Source organism: Hyperolius riggenbachi, chromosome 2, assembly GCF_040937935.1.
Source record: "Hyperolius riggenbachi isolate aHypRig1 chromosome 2, aHypRig1.pri, whole genome shotgun sequence".
NCBI classification, from domain to species: domain Eukaryota; kingdom Metazoa; phylum Chordata; class Amphibia; order Anura; family Hyperoliidae; genus Hyperolius; species Hyperolius riggenbachi.
Window position 1 is genome coordinate 29,395,815 of NC_090647.1, and position 18,827 is coordinate 29,414,641.

At 45.7% G+C, this 18,827-nt stretch overlaps 1 protein-coding gene across 1 annotated transcript in view; it reads right to left on the minus strand.

The window, feature by feature from the left end:
* Positions 1 to 1,943: 1,943 nt before the first annotated feature.
* PGM2L1 (phosphoglucomutase 2 like 1) overlaps positions 1,944 to 18,827 on the minus strand; it is a 97,785-nt gene continuing 80,901 nt past the window's right edge. Inside the window, exons 7-14 of the mRNA XM_068264643.1 lie at positions 17,071 to 17,260; positions 16,389 to 16,486; positions 12,942 to 13,119; positions 12,208 to 12,301; positions 10,688 to 10,817; positions 8,863 to 9,052; positions 6,352 to 6,485; positions 1,944 to 3,459 (exon numbers count right to left, since the gene is read on the minus strand). Of these exons, the coding sequence (XP_068120744.1) occupies positions 3,354 to 3,459; positions 6,352 to 6,485; positions 8,863 to 9,052; positions 10,688 to 10,817; positions 12,208 to 12,301; positions 12,942 to 13,119; positions 16,389 to 16,486; positions 17,071 to 17,260 (1,120 nt within the window). The 3' untranslated portion in view covers positions 1,944 to 3,353. The remainder of the gene's footprint in view (positions 3,460 to 6,351; positions 6,486 to 8,862; positions 9,053 to 10,687; positions 10,818 to 12,207; positions 12,302 to 12,941; positions 13,120 to 16,388; positions 16,487 to 17,070; positions 17,261 to 18,827) is intronic.

Genomic DNA, 18,827 nt, shown 5'->3' on the forward strand with positions numbered 1-18,827 from the left:
CTTTAAAGTACATACAGCTTCTTACCTCTATATACAAGTCATCTAAAGTGCAGCGAGCTAAACAAACTAAACACGGCAAAATAAGGGACATGTGCCAAAGCAAGAAGATTTTAAATAAAGTTTTGTATTTTTTTAAGTTATTTTTAAAGTTTTTTTTTTACTCCATTTTTTTTCCCTTCATCCCAACAGCTGGAACTTCCCAACACGATATTGTAAAATATAGACAATTACAGCACACAAGAAGAAAATTCTCCCAAATGGGCGACAGACATCGATAAAAACTCAAAATAGGTCTTAAAGACTTTCAAAAATAATAATTTGTTTTGCCTAGGGATGAGATTTTAAACTGTATAGATACTTTGCCAGACCTATTTAGTTCTTATGCTCTAACTTCTTAAAGGACTTCCGAGGCCAAAATCCGGGCCCAAAACATAAAAAAAGTTAGCTACCTTCATGGCTTTGTAAGGCACGGAGGACGCCATCCGCGCCCTCCATGCCGTTCCGCCTGGTCCCCTCTGCTGAATAGCCCCCCGAAAGACTATGACCCCACGGTCCGGGTCGGCATCTTCTGCCCCTATAAAGATGGCCGCCGGAGCTGGCCACGGCTGCGCAGTCCGCATAGCCGCTACTGCGGCTGCGCAGCTCTAGGGCCAACCCTCTGATTCACGCTGGCTGTTACGTGATCGGGGGGTTGTCCCTAGAGCTGCGCAGCCGCAGTAGCGGCTATGCGGACTGCGCAGCCGTGGCCAGCTCCGGCGGCCATCTTTATAGGGGCAGAAGATGCCGACCCGGACCGTGGGGTCGCAGCCTTTCGGGGGGCTATTCACCAGAGGGGACCAGGCGGAACGGCACGGAGGGCGCGGACGGCGTCCTCCGTGCCTTACAAAGCCATGAAGGTAGCTAACTTTTTTTATGTTTTGGGCCCGGATTTTGGCCTCGGAAGTCCTTTAATAATGTAAAAAAGAGGTTCATATTTGGAATGAATTAATCCTAAATATCCTCTATCTGGAAGCCCCTTCCCCCAATTAGACTGCTTAGGGAGAGAACTCCATTTGAAACTTTTTTTACCAAATGAACTCACAGAAGATAAAAACAGGGGACGAGGATAAAGGTGAACATGTAACTAAGGCAGCGGAAGAATTGGGTGCAGGATAAAGCTGAAAAATGGCTCATCCTGCTCCTGCAAAGGTCCCGGTGGCGTAAATTACTATTCCCCCCTCCAGGTCGCCTTGGACACTGGGGTGAGACTGTTCCTATCGCAATTTGGACTCCTCCTTTTGACGGCACCCAAATTACTCAAGGAGCGCCGTGCCCAAATTTCTAGAGCAGTTTTCGCCTGACTCGGGATAAAGAGCGGGACAGGTAAGGACACAGTTGTCAGTGCCCGAATATCCCAGCGGCCTTTACACATGTAGAGGGGTGGGTGTGAGGTTTTTTTTTTTAATCCACACCAGCATGTATACACATTGTCACAACAAAGAATATTGGGTGGTCACCTCTACTGTCAACTCCTGGCATAAAAATATTGGATTTTAGCTTTAACTGTCGGGCATAAAATCAAAAATCAATTCTCTATTTTTATCTGGTAAACAAGTAATGAGGATGCTAACCAGGCAATCCAAAGGTTAAACTCTCTATTACTTTTCTTGTTGATAAATGATCATTCCCCAGTTTACCTGATTTATTTGGTATGTTGCCGCACAAAGGAAGTTGCAGGGCATGCTGGGTTGTCTTTTTTTTTTGCTTCTTTATTTCCCCTCAGACTTACCTAATGTACAGAAGCAAAAAAGGACAACCCAGCATGCCCTGCAACTTCCTTTGTGCGGCAACGTACCAAATAAGAGTCAGGTAAACTGGGGAATGATCATTTATCAACAAGAAAAGTAACAGTGATTTTAACTTTTGGCTTGCCTGGTTAGCACCCTTATCACTTGTTTACCAGATAAAAATAAAGAATTTATTGTTGATTTTATGTCCGACAGTTACACTTTAACTAGCGTACAAGGGGGTTAACGCCTTTTTGGGAATTTTATCTTAGTCTGTTCCCATTTTGGAGAATTTATCCCACTTCAGGAAACGCGAGAAAATCTCTACCAGGACCAGAGACGGCAATAAGTAAAAAAACTTTACTTTCACAAAGCAGAGAAGGGTTTGAACACCGGTCATGTTTTTGTTATTGCCGCCTATAACTTTACAGTCCAGCAGCCATTGGGGATTACTTGAAATCAATGGAGGCTCAACGAAATGGAAATATAGAAGATATCACAGGGAAACAATCAGCAGTACAACCTAAAAGTGGTTCTAACGCCTTTCAATGCTATACACACAACAAAAAAAATGTCTTTACCAAGTTGGTTTTTACACCGCAGATACTTGCTGTGCATCCCTTTTATAAAGTTTCTTTTTGCAAAATCAACACGGACAGTGCTGAATCAGAAGGAACTATTGCAAATTATAAAGCAGATAATAGTGTCACAAATAAAACCGTGTAACACAAACAAACATGCTACAACACCAAATACCTAATCTTCTAAGCTTACAAAGCAAAAACACAAAGATAAAAAAAAAGAACAGAAAGTAATAAATTAACACGAACAAGAACAGAATGCTGAAAAAAACAAAAACTTTGTAACACAGGTTTCCATCATGGATTCATTGTCTCCAGACGGGAAAAGGTGTCGTTTTGGGCAATAGTGGAGCCAAGAAGTCTAATGCAAGGGAGCTCATGGTAGAGCAGTGATGGCTAACCTTGGCACTCCAGCTGTGGTGGAACTACAAGTCCCATGAGGCATTGCAATACTCTGACAGCTCTAAGCATAACTCGGGGAGTCAGAGGCTTGATGGGATTTGTAGTTTTGTCACAGCTGGAGTGCCAAGGTTAGCCATCACTGTGGTAGAGCAAAACGAAATGGTTTCCCTGCATCGAAGTAACGGATCCTAGTTAAGATCTTTGGAGCATAGAAGAGACCGGCAAGCTTGTGAACTGCAGGTCATCTTGTCAAGCCCTGGAGAAGATATTTGGTCAAAAGCAAAAACCACAAACATAAAGCAGATACATCCAAGGGGGAAAACGGCTATCGAAATCCCTTCTTAGTGTAGTAGCCCCCAATGTCGTCATTAGCGACCGTTTCAACTGCAACAAAACCGCTAAAGCTTGCAGTGGCCTGTGCAACTGCCAAAACCTCCCAGCATGCCTTGCAGCAGGCCGCCACACAGGAAGCTGATGAAAATATCCGGACGGTCAACAGCTTGTATCACTGCTCTCCTACAATTCCTTCCGATACGGTCTGTGGACTAAAAACGCAGCATTAACCAGGACAGAAGACAGTCAGGGTAATGAGGAGTCCGGGGACTTATGACACCGCCCTCCAGATCAGCCCATTCTTGCTGGGCTCCAGAAATTCCTCCACCAGGACCTGGATGACTTTCTTCAGCTCGTCCTCAAGGAATAGCCGGTCCCTGCAACAAGAGAAAGACAATGGTATTAAAGGAGTGGTCCAAAGTAATTAAAATTCTACTTACCCGGGGCTTCCTCCAGCTCCTGGCAGCCGTCCTGTGCCCTCGCTGAAGCTCCGCTTCCAGACGGTGGCCTGGGGTCCCCTCCGGTGTAGAAGCTGAACTCGCCAGTTCGTCCTCTACTGTACCTGTGCGAACGCCGCTGTCAATCACGCCAACATCACCTGGAGTGTACTACACAGGCCAGCGTTCTACCCAGAATTTTTTCGAGCCGGGTGGCATGAAAAAGTAGCCGGGTGGTATGAAAAATAAGTCTGGTTGGGCTAGATGAGAAAATACGGGGCCGGCGCTTCTCTGCACAACTCTGCTTACAGAAGAGAAGGTGGTGAGCAAATGAAAGCCCGGTGCTCACCAAAACTAGCATGGTGGAGCACCCGACTATAAGAGCCTGGGGAGAACACTGTAGGCACAGTAGTTTTGTGCCTGCGCAGAACACTCCAGACCGCGAGAGGCTCTCACCCAGGCGCAGTAGATGCGCGTCGGCATCTACATCGGAGGGGACCCGGGGCCAGCGGATGGAAGTGGAGCTGCGGCGAGGGCTCAGGACGGCTGCCAGGGGCTGGAGGAAACCCCACGTAAGTAGCATTTTGTTTTTAATTCACCTTGCATCTGTCATTTAAAGTGAACCAGAGACGAAGCACCCTCATGTATTGTACCATATAGATCAGTGGGAACATTAAAGAAAACCCCTACCCTGCTCTCGGTTTCATTCTTCACTGCTCAGCCGGTTATCAGCCCTAATGAAATCCCCGACTGAGCATTCAGACTGGCTTTGCTCAGGAATCTTTATAGCCTAATCGGTCTTCTCTGATGTCTTTTTTCAAGAGTATGTACAGAAGGATCCGCAAACCAAGCAGTGGTAGAAACCGCTGGTATTCTTTATTCAACAATTCCACATGGCAGAATGGGGGGGGGGGTGGGGGGTCGAGCGTTTTTGACTTTTCAGTCTTTTTTCAAGCCTGTCCCCTTCTGGCTCTGCTATAATGTCTCAGCTATGATGATTCCTGAGCAAAGCCAGACTGAATGCTTAATCAGGGATTGTATCAGGGCTGATAACAAGCAGGTTGAGCAGTGAAAGATGAAACAGAGAGCATGGTAGGTGTTTTCTCTAATGTTCCCACTGATATATATGGTACAATACATGAGGGTGCTTTGTCTCTGGTTCACTGTGTCGGGAATACCACTTGCTGGCCTCAGGAGTCCCCCCATGCATAACTAATATGATCCCATGCCTGTAAAACCTTTAGCTAGCACTAGGCTAGCTAGTACAAGTGTCCAGCTCCCCCCGATCGCCTGCAATCCCCCCCCCCCCGTTTATACATTCCCCAGCCTGGATCCAGCAATTGCGCAGCCTCCCCGCACAGCTTCGGTCTCTCTATGGGGAGGATCGGGTATGCGCATGACATTGTGTGCGATCCTCCCAATAGTGAAGACCGGAGCTGTGCGGGGAGGCGTCGCCGATCGCTGGATCCAGGCTGGGGAATGTATAAACAGGGGATCGGGGGGTACCAGACACTTGTACTAGCTAGCCTAGTGCTAGCTACAGGTTTTACAGGCATGGGATCACATTAATTATACTGGGGGACACAACCTGGCAAAACCTCCTGAGCGGCGTAACACTCAGGAGGTTAAGCAGAGGCTTCTTTCCTGTTAGTTCACCAAGGCGGATCGATCAAAAGAGGTGCAAATAAAACTGAAGCAAAAGCAATGAAGCCTCCTGGAGCAACCAATCAGGTTTCTGCTGGGAAACAAAGAAAAGGATTCTGACTGGTTGATCTGGGCCATTGCTCCGCCTCAGCTCATGTCTTGATAAGTCAGCCCCATGAGTATCAGATCACGCAAAGACAAAAAGACAGCCATCTTCCAGATAATCGACCTTTCCGTTCTATCGCTCAATATTAGGTGGCCATACAGCGATTTTCCCATCCATTCCTGGCAGATTCAATCTCTGATAAAAAAAACAGACAAATCTTTTGCCCCAACATGTGCAATCGATTGAATCGTTGGTAGATAAGAATTGATTGAAATTTGATTGACTGGACAGGACAAAAGATTTGCAGGAGTAGCAGTAGTTTGAAGGCTCCGAGTGTTTCACTGCACAGAACTGTGCAATGCTGCTCTTCGATGGATATTAGAATCGATTGACAATCAATATGCTGTGTGTGGTGGGAATTGATTGAGGAATTGATCGTTTAGCCACAACGAATGCCAATCTATCAGGAGAGCACTACAGAAAAACTCCTGGAATTCCGCAAGCCAGCTTTAGAGAGACGTTCAGCAGGGATCTCTGCCCAATATCGATCATGTCGCTGCAGCGTCTAACTTTCCATGCCTGTATACCCCTTCCCCCTCAACGTTTGGATATAGTCTAATCTGTTGAAATCGTTCAGTTCTGGACTACTTTGACACACTCCTTTCTACATCACTTGAAAACCGTATTTTAGTTTTACTCAATTAGTAAGGGTGCATACACATATCCAATTTTGATTGGCCAATGTTATCACTTCCATGTAGTCTGAAAGCTTACTTACCCAAACTGTTCATGGTATTCAAAGTCTGCTGGTCCTCATACTACATGGAGGGGGGAAAATTGGCCAATAATTAGTCAATTAAAATGGGATGTGTGTATACACCTTTATGACATTTGCATTCCAGGAAGCCAGACATACCAGCATGCATTGCTGCACTTTTAAACTCCTCCCCTTTGAGGTCATGCGTGTTTCTACAGTACAGAGCACTGAACAGAGTCTGCATTGGAAATGTCTATGGATGAGTCTACAGCCCAACGAGTAAGTCAGGATATGGCAGCAGAAGACCACGTTACTCAGTACTCACCCCTTCCCTGGGCTGCCGCACATCTCTGCGTAATATTTGACCTTTGGTTCTGTTCCACTTCTTCTCAGTGTGGCCACACAACCGTTCTGAAAGGTGAAGGTGACCATCTGACTGCTCTTACTCACAGGCAGCAACTGCAAGAGACACAGGAGGAGAGGTAAGTATAACACAGAGCTCAGAGATTGGCTGATCTGCTCAGGTGCAGAGATGGCCAATCAAATTAAGCATTTCAAGCTGACCTGTGTTTTTAAAGAGACTTTGAAGTGAACAAAAAGTGCTATTTTTACCTGTTAGTTCGCGTAGTCTCAGATGTAAACCGGCACATCCCTACCGCAAAACGAGGGGTTTAGACCCCCCAAATCCCGGGGCAAACATCCACATTTTTCTTGGTCGTGGATTGTGCTGCCGCCTCTACTGATGTCAAACACTGAGGATTTGATTGATTTTACCATTTGACCATTGTGGATTGGCTACCTCTAGCAGTTCAGTCTATCTACTCATCTGTGTGACAACAGCACCTGTACTTATTGTTTACAGCAATGGTCTATAAACATGTAGCAGAATCCAGGAATTAACAACATAATATACTAAACCCGGCCATCCACCTCCCAGGAGTTACTGCAAATGAGGAGGACAGATGGATGCAATATAGCTGCCAATAGGTACTGGCACATAACATTAAGGCCCCTTTTCCACGAGCAGTTGATAGGCAGTGAAAATCCTCTCAAACTCTCCCAGCTGCTTGCTGCTGCCTGGTAACTGCTCACTGCTGCCTGGTAACTGCTCACTGCTGCCTGGTAACTGCTCACTGCTGCCTGGTAACTGCACACTGCTGCCTGGTAACTGCACACTGCTGCCTGGTAACTGCACACTGCTGCCTGGTAACTGCACACTGCTGCCTGGTAACTGCACACTGCTGCCTGGTAACTGCACACTGCTGCCTGGTAACTGCACACTGCTGCCTGGTAACTGCACACTGCTGCCTGGTAACTGCACACTGCTGCCTGGTAACTGCACACTGCTGCCTGGTAACTGCACACTGCTGCCTGGTAACTGCACACTGCTGCCTGGTAACTGCACACTGCTGCCTGGTAACTGCACACTGCTGCCTGGTAACTGCACACTGCTGCCTGGTAACTGCACACTGCTGCCTGGTAACTGCACACTGCTGCCTGGTAACTGCACACTGCTGCCTGGTAACTGCACACTGCTGCCTGGTAACTGCACACTGCTGCCTGGTAACTGCACACTGCTGCCTGGTAACTGCACACTGCTGCCTGGTAACTGCACACTGCTGCCTGGTAACTGCACACTGCTGCCTGGTAACTGCACACTGCTGCCTGGTAACTGCACACTGCTGCCTGGTAACTGCACACTGCTGCCTGGTAACTGCACACTGCTGCCTGGTAACTGCACACTGCTGCCTGGTAACTGCACACTGCTGCCTGGTAACTGCACACTGCTGCCTGGTAACTGCACACTGCTGCCTGGTAACTGCACACTGCTGCCTGGTAACTGCACACTGCTGCCTGGTAACTGCACACTGCTGCCTGGTAACTGCTCGCTGCTGCCTGGTAACTGCTCACTGCTGCCTGGTAACTGCTCACTGCTGCCTGGTAACTGCTCACTGCTGCCTGGTAACTGCTCACTGCTGCCTGGTAACTGCTCACTGCTGCCTGGTAACTGCTCACTGCTGCCTGGTAACTGCTCACTGCTGCCTGGTAACTGCTCACTGCTGCCTGGTAACTGCTCACTGCTGCCTGGTAACTGCTCACTGCTGCCTGGTAACTGCTCACTGCTGCCTGGTAACTGCTCACTGCTGCCTGGTAACTGCTCACTGCTGCCTGGTAACTGCTCACTGCTGCCTGGTAACTGCTCACTGCTGCCTGGTAACTGCTCACTGCTGCCTGGTAACTAATTGCTGAGTACACAGTTCAAGTGCCCGTGGAAATGGGCCCTCAATGAGTAGGATAGGCAAAAACTATAATTAAACAAACATCACATAGTCCATACAGGCAGCAGATGTAGAACTACAATCTAATCTATTTCGAGTTGCATGCCAATATTCACTAAAGGCATCAATAATAGCATGCAAAAGATGAATAAATCAGTATTTGTTAAGGGTTCTTCCTGTGACACAGGAGACCTGGGTGTGAATCTCAGCTCTTCCTGTTGCAGCACCTATTCAGTAAGGAGATCTTGGACAAGACTCCCCAACACTGCTACAGCCTACTGCCTATCGCCCCTAAAGGCTGCAGCTCTGGCACTTTGAATCCGCCAGGAGAAAAGCGTGATATAAATGTCATGTGTCTTGTAAAAAGATCATATTATAAAAATGCTGAGTGCTCCAAAACAACAGAAACACTAGGCATGAAGTGGCACACAAGAGTTTTCTGGACCTCCAGCACCTCCTGGGACATAGAGAGTCACAGTTTGGTGCATACAGCTAAACTGGACATTACCAACATGATGCCAAACACTTGCCATAATCTACTATGGCAAGATACATACACTCTTCTTGTTCTGCTGGCTGCTGTCGTAGCCACTGCTGACATCCCGGACGTAAACGATGCCGTAATCCCCACAAGACTGCGGATACGTCTTTGGCCCGTTGTAATTTCTCAGTCGATCGAATATCCTGTTAATGGTGATGGGGTCGTAGCACAGGAAGTAGGAGGTTTTGGAGATGTGGTAGCCATATCTGGAGATAATAGATTAAAGAAAAACAAACAAAATGTAATGAGAAAAACAAAAACAGACCTACCAGTAGTAAACACTGACAGGCCATCATTCATGCCAGGTCTCCTAGCAACCAGAGCCAAGCAGATGCTTCTGTCTTTACTATAAACGGAAGACTGGCTGCAGCACCATTATGGGTTAAGAAGCCACGCCCCCAACCCCACCCACCTAAAGTTCACAGCTTTTTGAACATTTTAATGGCAAATAAAACCATTCATGCACATAGGAAGTAGATTTGCCCATCTCTGAAAGTTTTCTCTTCTGTTCTTACTGTACACAGAAGGAGAGGCTTCACTCCTCCCTCATTTGCTTTGTTGCAGCCCCTCCTCTCTTCCAGCCTGAACTGTGATCAGATAATTCTGCTGTAATAGACTACAATGAATCAAACATCTGCAGAACAGAGAACCCAACAAGGCGCGCAAGGCTTTCTTTTGCTGCAGGATGGTAATAGAAGCACATGTATATATTATATTGTGTATATAAATATTGTCTGCTGAAGGATTTTTGCCTAAAAGTTATTTTATTTGCTAATGCTGGTGGAATCAAAACCGTTCACTCCACGAAAGCCTCCAGTTCCAGACAAAGGGCGAATGGCTAGTTTGCAGACACACCTTGCCATTTACGTTATTACAATTCTTCTAGCCCTTCTCCAAATTCACCCAGACTTAAAGGACCTCTGTCGCGAAAATCTTAAAATTTAAAATACATGTAAACACATACAAATAAGAAGTACATTTCTTCCTGAGTAAAATGAGCCATAGATTACTTTTCTCCTATGTTGCTGTCACTTACAGTAAGTAGTAGAAATCTGACATTACCGACAGGTTTTGGACTAGCTCATCTTCTCATAGGGGGTTCTCCGGGTTTTCTTTATTTTTAAAAGCACTTAGTGAATGGCAGTTGCTCTGTCCAACTGCCAAAATAGTATGCAGCGAGCAGGGAGGCTGGCCAGCATCTTTGTATAAATGTTTTTCAGGGAATGGCTTTATAAAGAATAAAGGCCATGCTGAGAATCCCCTATAGAGAGATGGACTAGCCCAAAACCTGTCGGTAATGTCAGATTTCTACTACCTACTGTAAGTGACAGCAACATGGGAGAAAAGTAATGTATGGCTCATTTTACTCAGGAAGAAAGATACTTATTTGTATGTGTTTTAAATTTCAAGATTTCCACGACAGCTCCTCTTTAAAGAAAATGTCTACTGGATGACTACTATAAATTAAAAAAAAAAAAAAAAAAAGTGGTCTGCCTAGAATCATTGCATGTATAGAAACATTGAGCCTCATTCAAGTCACTTTTTCTCCAGAGTTTTCTCCCAGGAGATAATTTTTCAACTTCTGCGTAAAACAAAATTTCAGCACTCTAATTCAAAAAGTACCAAAAAGTAGGTGAAAAGTGCTGCCAAATTATGAGTATTTTCTCTTTCTTGCTGGTGGCTTAAAGGGCTTTTTTTCTTAATAAAGTGTGAAAATATCACCTGGGAGAAAAAGTGAATTAGATCAGACCCATTGTGTCCATGCATACGATCATTGTCCCTTTGCCTGATACAATAACCTACTTGCCCACTAGATGGTGCTGTTGTATAAAGTCACTTACGTTTCATATATCTGGACCAGTTGTTGCTCCAGGTTCATACCGACGCTGTCCAGATAAGTCGCCATTTCTGCCACCACTGCAGCAGCGCTGACCCCATCCTTGTCCAGAACGGCCGTCCCGCACATGTAACCTGAAAGCAAACATAAGGAAGATTAACTAACCTACAGCATAACTCAGGCAAATCAGTTCCCCATAACTAGAATTACAATCAACACCTATTTAAAAAAAAAAAAAAAAAGTGGTCACAAGAAAAGCGAATCTGAAGATCCCATAGTGGCCAAACTTCCCAATATCAACAGAACATTTCCATAGCCTATAGGCCAGCAACGCAATTGTACAGAATTCAGCCCAGAATTGTCACTTGAGGGATCGCCTACCAATCTCTGCCGGGAGCACCAAACTATTAGTGTACACATCTTTAGACTCAATCTTGATGATATGGACACTGGACTAGAATAGGATTAGATTGAGGCGCCTCTAAGGACAGCCAGTGACATGACTGTACTCTAATGTGCTGCAGAAGAAGTCAGTGCTATATAAATACATAATAATAATAATAATAATATGGTAGGACATTAGACTATGACTATGGTAGGATTAGATTGTAAGCTCCTCTGAGGACAGCCAGTGACATGACTATGTACTCTGTAATGTGCTGCAGGAGATGTCAGTGCTATATAAATACATGGTAGGACACAAGACTATGACAATGGTAGGATTAGAGTGTGAGCTCCTCTGAGGACAGTTAAGCTGGCCACTAACGGTCCAATTTCTAGTGAAAAATCGTCCGAGCGATCAGAAATTCTGATCGGACAAAAAATCGTTTACTACACCATCAACTAACCAATCATTTCTTCCTATCTATCACGACCACCAAGAAAATCCAAATTTTCGTTCGACGAAAATTCATTCGGGCGACATTTTTTTCACTCGTTCATAATCGATTGTCTCCACTAATGGGGATTATTTACAACCAATCCGATCAGAATTTCTGATCGCTCGAACGATTTTTCGCTAGAAATTGGACCGTTAGTGGCCAGCTTTAGTGACATGGCTATGTACTCTAAACAAAGTACTGCAGACTGCAGAAGAGGTCACTGCTATATAAGGACAGAGTAAAGTCAGTTACATGACTAGAAACCTGAAGTGAAATGAATATGGAGTCTTGCATATTTATTTCGTTTTAAACAATGCACATTGCCTGGCTGTCCTGCTGATCCTCTGCCTCTAATACTTTTAGCCATAGCCCCTGAAATTTCTGAGCAGCAGTTAATCTGCTCACTTTTGCCAGCATATGATGTATGTGGATCTGTGTCTGGACTATTCCTCCCTTTCCCCCCATGCTCCAGACTCACTCACACCATGCACCTTGAGAAAGGAGGGAGATGTAGCATACATGTGACACTAACACTTCACAACCCCTGTAGGACAGTTAAGGAGGAATATGGCGGGCGGTGGGTCCGCTGAGGGAAGGATAGAGACATATTCCTGGAGAGGCGCATTAAGAGACAAGAATTTACCTATGGATTCCTCGAATGCAAACAGGACAGTCTTCCCTTTATCGGAGAGATCCTTTGCTCTGTTGCCGATCCACTTAAACCCGGGAAGCGTGTCCTGTGAGAGGAGAGGTCACATATTACATCTGCAATACAAGGATAATCTGCAAGAGCTAAAAGGGATTAGAGAAAACCACAACAACTCAATGATATTGAAAGCACAACTGAACTGCAGAATATATCCTCAGTACTCCATAAACTCTGAGGAGATTTCGATAGCCGGCGCTGAACGCTGCAGCAGGGCCTTGTCATAGCAGCAATGCGCACCCTGTGCAATGGTAATTCAAATTACATCTCAACTCGGAGGGGGGACAGTATAACGCTGCCGGTGGGCTTAGCGGCAGCAGGGAGAGCCGCCATTCGACTCTACCTGCGCCAAACTGCCCAGCGCCGTAATGACATGCCCCCATAAACTCTGTGGAGCCCCTTTTGTATGTATAACATTTGCATACAAAATTTGCATAACCCGGCATCAACTCAAAATCATTCGCATCTCATTGACCCTCCCTAGTTGGCACAGAGTAAAACTTTTGTACAAAAAGCCTCTTAGACGTCTGTGGCACAGGAATATGGGGAAACAAAACCGCCTGTAGCATATGGATGGAAACAGAACACCTATAGATCTCTGCGGCATGCTCAGGGTTCACACACACAGGCACGGTGAAGAAGTGAGAGGAGTTGATGGCGTGAGCTCTCACCTCGTAGTGGAAGCCTTCCTGCGCGGCGATGGCATAGAGGATGTTGGAGGAGACGGCGGTGGCCAGCATGTACACGTCCCCAACGTCACCTTTCCCGTCTGACTTCTGCCAGGTGAAGAACATCCACCAGCCCAGCAGAGCCGCCAGCTCGTTCCCTGTGAACACCTTCCACCGGCCGCTGCAAGACAGACAGGAGGCAGAGCATTAAAGAGAACCTGTCACAGTACAAACTCAGCAGCTTCAACTGTCACACAGAGTACCAAGCCTGGAAGGGCTATGTAGAGATTGGACTTTTGTATTGGTCAGGGACCATCACTCTAATGAAGGTGCAGTGTTCTCCCCAGAAATTTTTTCCAGCCGGGTGGCATGAGATGAGTGCTTCTGTGAGCAACTCTGCTTACAGTATAGGAGGAGGTGAGCCGATGACAGCCGGGTGGTCACCAAAACTAGCCGGGCGGAGCACCTGGCTAAAAGAGCCTGGGGAGAACACTGAGGTGCCATGATACTATTTTAAAGGACAACTGAAGTGAGAGGGACATGGGGGCTGCCAAATTTATTTCCTATTGAACAATGCCAGTTCCTTGGCAGCCCTGCTGATTTATTTGGCTGCAGCAGTCTCTGACACCAGAAACAAGCATGCAGCTAATCTTGTCAGGTCTGACAATGTCAGAAACACCTGATCTGCTGCATGCTTGTTCAGGGGCTATGGCTAAAAGTATTAGAGGCAGAGGATCAGCAGGACAGCCAGGCAACAGGTATGGTTTAAAAGAAAATAAAATGGCAGCCTCCCCATCCCTCTCACTACAATTGTCCTTTAATTACATCTCCACTTCCTTGCTTTTTGCGATTTCTAAGTGCTGAAGAGTCTTATTCTACATGGACTTTTTTTTTTGCGACTGCGAGCCACAAACGTACAGAACATATAAAGTACCCCTGAACCATGTGCTGTGTTTAATAACAGTGGTTATAGCAGTGTTTATGCTGCAGGTGCTGTGACTGAGCGACAGCACAATCCTCACCATAGGTTTCCCCCCTGGTGCCCCCGCTCTGCTGTTCTGTAATCTTTGACTTCTGACAGAAAGTCAATGCAGTGGAGAGGAAGAGGCAGTTTATCTCCTTCACTGTCTCTATGATCTCCTCTCTGCCTGCTCTTTCGTCCTTTGTAGTGGGTGGCATAGTTACTGCCTGTCTCGCAGCTCTCACTACGCAGCAGGAAGCGCGACCGCAGGCAGAGCTGTGTATTTAGATACATTTTGAATCTAGTGTATGGAGCGGTACAAATATTGCTTGTGTGCGCCCTCTTGTGGCAATCAGGAACATTACAGCCTGTCCACTGCTCTACAGAGACAATGTATTACAGAAGTTGGCGCTGACCCGGAAGTAATTAGAGGGTCAGTGCTTTTACTGTGCGCATGGAGAAATCGAGATATGTAATTACAGAAGAATGGGGGAGCTGGAGTGCCCGATATGACAGTGAGGGAAATCCTAATAAGGTAAGTAATTGTGTTAGGTTTTTTCTCTGACTGGTTATTTTTACGGATTCAGGTGTACTTTAAAAAGGAACCTAAACTGAGAAGGATATGGATTTTTCCTCTTCAAATACCAGTTGCCCGACTCTCCAGCTGATCCTGTGTCTCTAATACTTTCAGCCACAGCCCCTGAACAAGCATGCAGATCAGTGTTATAATTTAAGTAGGCCTCAGTTATTTGGACTGAGTTAGTCAAAAAGGCTTGGGGAGCAGACCTGCCCTTTAAGGGGATTTTCTCTTTGAGAGAAAATCTACAGTTCTGTCAGCAGAACCAGAACATACCAAGAAGCTGTTCTATGGACAAGGCCACAGGTCTCCCTGACCTGTGCATGTACACCACTAGAACAGTAAACATCAGCCATATTTACTAAACAACCAAATTCCTTTTAAGTGGGGCAGAAGCCTCATTGAATATTAATCGAGGAGGTGTGTATTATGACACCACGAGGGGGCTCAGCTAATAGTCGTGGCGAAGATGAGATCACATTTAACTCTTTCCTAGTCGGTATTAATAGCCAGACGAGCTGACAAAGGGGGCACTGATTCCTGCTATGCTTCAATACTGACTGGGACCTCTAAGTATGTTCATTCCTTTCTGTAATCTGATATGATATATGCTGTACATAGGTAGTCTAGTGTAACATAGTAGATATAAGAAGACCTGACTAACTTCAGCAGGGAGTTAGGCAAGAGCTGTAACGCCAAGAGACATGAAGATTTGCTTTGCTTGCTAGGATATGATAAACTGTCTCTGTATATATGTTTCCTGAATAAACTCCTTAAATATTGAAGAAGCCTGAGGAAAGTATCTCCTGCTTGCTGTGTGAGGAGTCGTGTTTGTAAACTCTTGCTAATGAGTTTGCTGGTGCCGGAGCAAAAGGCGTTTATTACAATCAGGTGCTCTGACTGAAACCAGACTGGATTAGCTGCATGCTTGTTTCAGGTGTGTGATTCAGCCACTACTGCAGCCAAATAGATCAGCAGGGCTGCCAGGCAACTGGTATTGTTTAAAAGGATACATATCTATCCCTTTCAGTTTAGGTTCCCTTTAAGGACAACTAAAGTGAGAGGCATATGGCGGCTGCCACATGCATTTCCTTTAAAACAATACTAGTTTCCTGGCATCCTGCTGATCCTCTGCCTCTAAAGCCCTATCTACACCATAGAATTTTTTGTACGATTCGACTCATCGATTCAATCAGACATGTGCGATCGGGATTCGATTCTATTCATTTTGCCATAGTTCTGAGAGAGCGCTTTAACGTGAGGAACAGGTGAACTCCTGTGAAATGCGTTGTCTGGCACCATTTCTGTGCAATAAAGCTTTTGAACTTCCGCCTTTCTACAGGAGAGGTAAGCCAGTCTCATTTTTTAAAAACGGTTTTTAGTTATTTTATTACTTTTGGGTGCTTCTACCCTCCAGTTGTTATCCTGTAAAACCGATGCCACACAAATCATCAGTGTGCAACCTGAGGCAACAAAGTGGCATCTGTTCAGATGTTTGGGAAAGGTAATGCGATAGTAGCCTTACAGGACAACTGAAGTGAGAGGTATATGGAGGCTGTCATATTTATTCCCTGCTGAACAAGATCAGTTGTCTAGCAGTGCTGCTAATTTATTTGGCTGCAGCAGTGTCTGAATCAAACCAGAAACAAGCATGCAGCATAATGATGTCAGAAACATCTGATCTGCTGCATGCTTGTTCAGGGGCTATGGCTAAAAGTATTAGAGGCAGAGGATCTGCAGGTTAGCCAGGCAACTGGTATTGCTTAAAATGAAGTAAATATGGAAGCCTCCATATCCCTCTCAGTTCAGTTGTCCTGTAATGTGCATGGGAGGGAGGAGTCTAGTGCTCTCTGCACTAATGGGGGTCCATCATCAGTAAATGAATTAAGCAGGGAATACAGAAGGTACTTACGAATCTTGAAGTTCAGCCACGGCCAGCCTATCGGCATCGGGGTCTGTCGCCAACACCAGCCGGGCCCCCTCCTTCTCTGCCAGCTTCAGAGAGAGCTCCTAGGGTGAGACAAGAGCCACACGTCACCATTGTGAAAAGCCCCAACTAGAGAGAAGGGAGAAGGATTTAGCGAAATAATCCTGCAGCATGCGGTGGGAAACCGCTCTGTACACTGAGTTATTTCACCTAAGCCGCCGCCTCCCTTCTGATGCACTCCATGCTGCCTTCCACCTTCTTACACTTCCGCCTTCAGAGCTGAAGTTCCGGTTTAGAGGGTGGAAATGCTAGAAGATGGAACTCAGCATGGAGCGCATCAGAAGGGGCGGGAACTCTTCTGTACACAGCTTGCTCCCCCTGCAGGAGGATTTTGCGAAATAATTCTCGCTCATCCCCAGCCATCTTACTCCACTCTCTATCCACCCTCTAGGGACGGTCAATGAGATGCAAATAATTTTGAGTTGATGCAGCATTGTGCAAATTTTATAAGCAAGATTGGTTCTTTTTCAAGCTCCATACATTTGCATAATGCTGCTCCAACTCAAAATTATTTGCATGTCACTAACCATCCCTTACTAAATCCCTGAGCTGCAACACTCGCTCCTCTGAGAACAGATAACCCACATTAACAAAGACGTCCATTTACCAGGACAGATTCTCCCTCCTCGGGGTTGGGGCATTTCACGGTAGAAAAGTTGGGATCGGGGTCCTTCTGCTCGGGGACAGCGATGGGAGGATTGAACCCAAACACTCTGAATGCTGACTGGACGTAGTCGTGACCGACGCCGTGAAAGGACGTGTGGACAAACTTCATCGGCGTCTTCTGGTTCAGATCCCTGGAAAGTAAACAGAAGGGGAAGATTAGCTGCAGAGGGAGGACCAGACCAAAGGCAAGCTGCGTCTGTGGTGGTTCTCATACTAAAGACCACAGGAAACAAGGATCACTTCAACTACCCACTTCTATGTTTTAGAAATGGTTTTGTCACTGCCGCAAGTGACGCTACTCCAAATGAGGAGAAGGAAGAAATACAGATACCATGTCAGCAAGACTGCATGTAAACCTGTCATATGATGTAAATTAGCACTGCCAGGAGGATTTGCAATAGAAAGCTCTGCTTGAAAACTGGATGTCTTCCCTAGTAACTACATGTTAGTGGGGCAATAAAAACAATATTTCTCGCTACAGTGCCCATTTAAATATACTCAATCAACTTACTAGAGCTTGGCTAGAACTAAATACACATGCATGTATATGTGTGTGTAGATAGAGATAGAGAGACCACTACTATTTACTCTGGAAGTCACTTCAGCGTCACAATAGGACACCTGAAGGGAGGGGGATATGTTGGCTGGCATATTTATTTCCTTTTAAGAAATACCAGGTGCCTGGCAGCCCTGCTGATGTACTTGGCTGCAGTAGTGTCTGAATCACACACCTGACAAGCATGAAGCCAATCTAGTCAGACTTCAGTCAGAAATATCTGATCTGCACGTTTGTTCAGAGTCTATGGCTAAAAAGATGATGCCTGGTACACACCATGCAATTTCATGTTAGATGGACTGGTCAAATGGCTTATTTCTGACAGGTCCGATTGATTTTCCTATCATTTTTGCACAAAATCGATTGAAAACCTGATTAGAGGCAGAGGATCAGCAGGACAGCCAGGCAATGTGCATAGTTTAAAAAGGAAATAAATATGGCAGTTCAGGTGTGCTTTATCTCACCAGCAGTTTCAATACAGTTATTTTGTTTGAGATAAGTGCGCTGCTTTTGACTTCAGGTCAGCAGAACTTGTTGTGCTGTAAATTCTTAGAATGCTTTGATGTCCCTCTGCTAGCAGAAAAAATTGAAACTGAAAGCAGAAGTCCTCTGTTATTGTCTTACACTGTCCCCTGGTGACAAGTGGCCAGAAATCCACATTTCAACAGTACTAATTAGAAGCAAAGAAAATGTAACAAATAAGAAATAAAAACAAATGTGCTAAAAATTAATTGGCCTGGAGCACTTGCAAACCTCTAAATTGGCTGCTAAAGGGTCAAAAACAACAAACAGAACTTCAGCCTGGTTATTTTCTCTTTTAATCTCAGATACTCCATCTAATGCTGATGTTCCTGGTGAGGGAAGTAATGTGGAAAACAAGCGTCTGACGGCGATCCTCCAGGGACAGAGCGCAGTCGCTATTCCCTCTCCTTCCGCTCCTAGCTATTCCCCGAGCGCCAGGCTGCCTGCGCCACTAATGAGGCCATCTAGGAATAAGCGGCACTGGAGGAACATCAAGAAATGATTAACTCCCTCACTGCTGGCTACCGAGTGCTCACCTGGCTTCCTGCAAAGAAAACAGCAGGGGGCGCTCTCCTACCTACACAGCCTATAGTGGTGCAGCAATACCTGGTGTAGCTGCA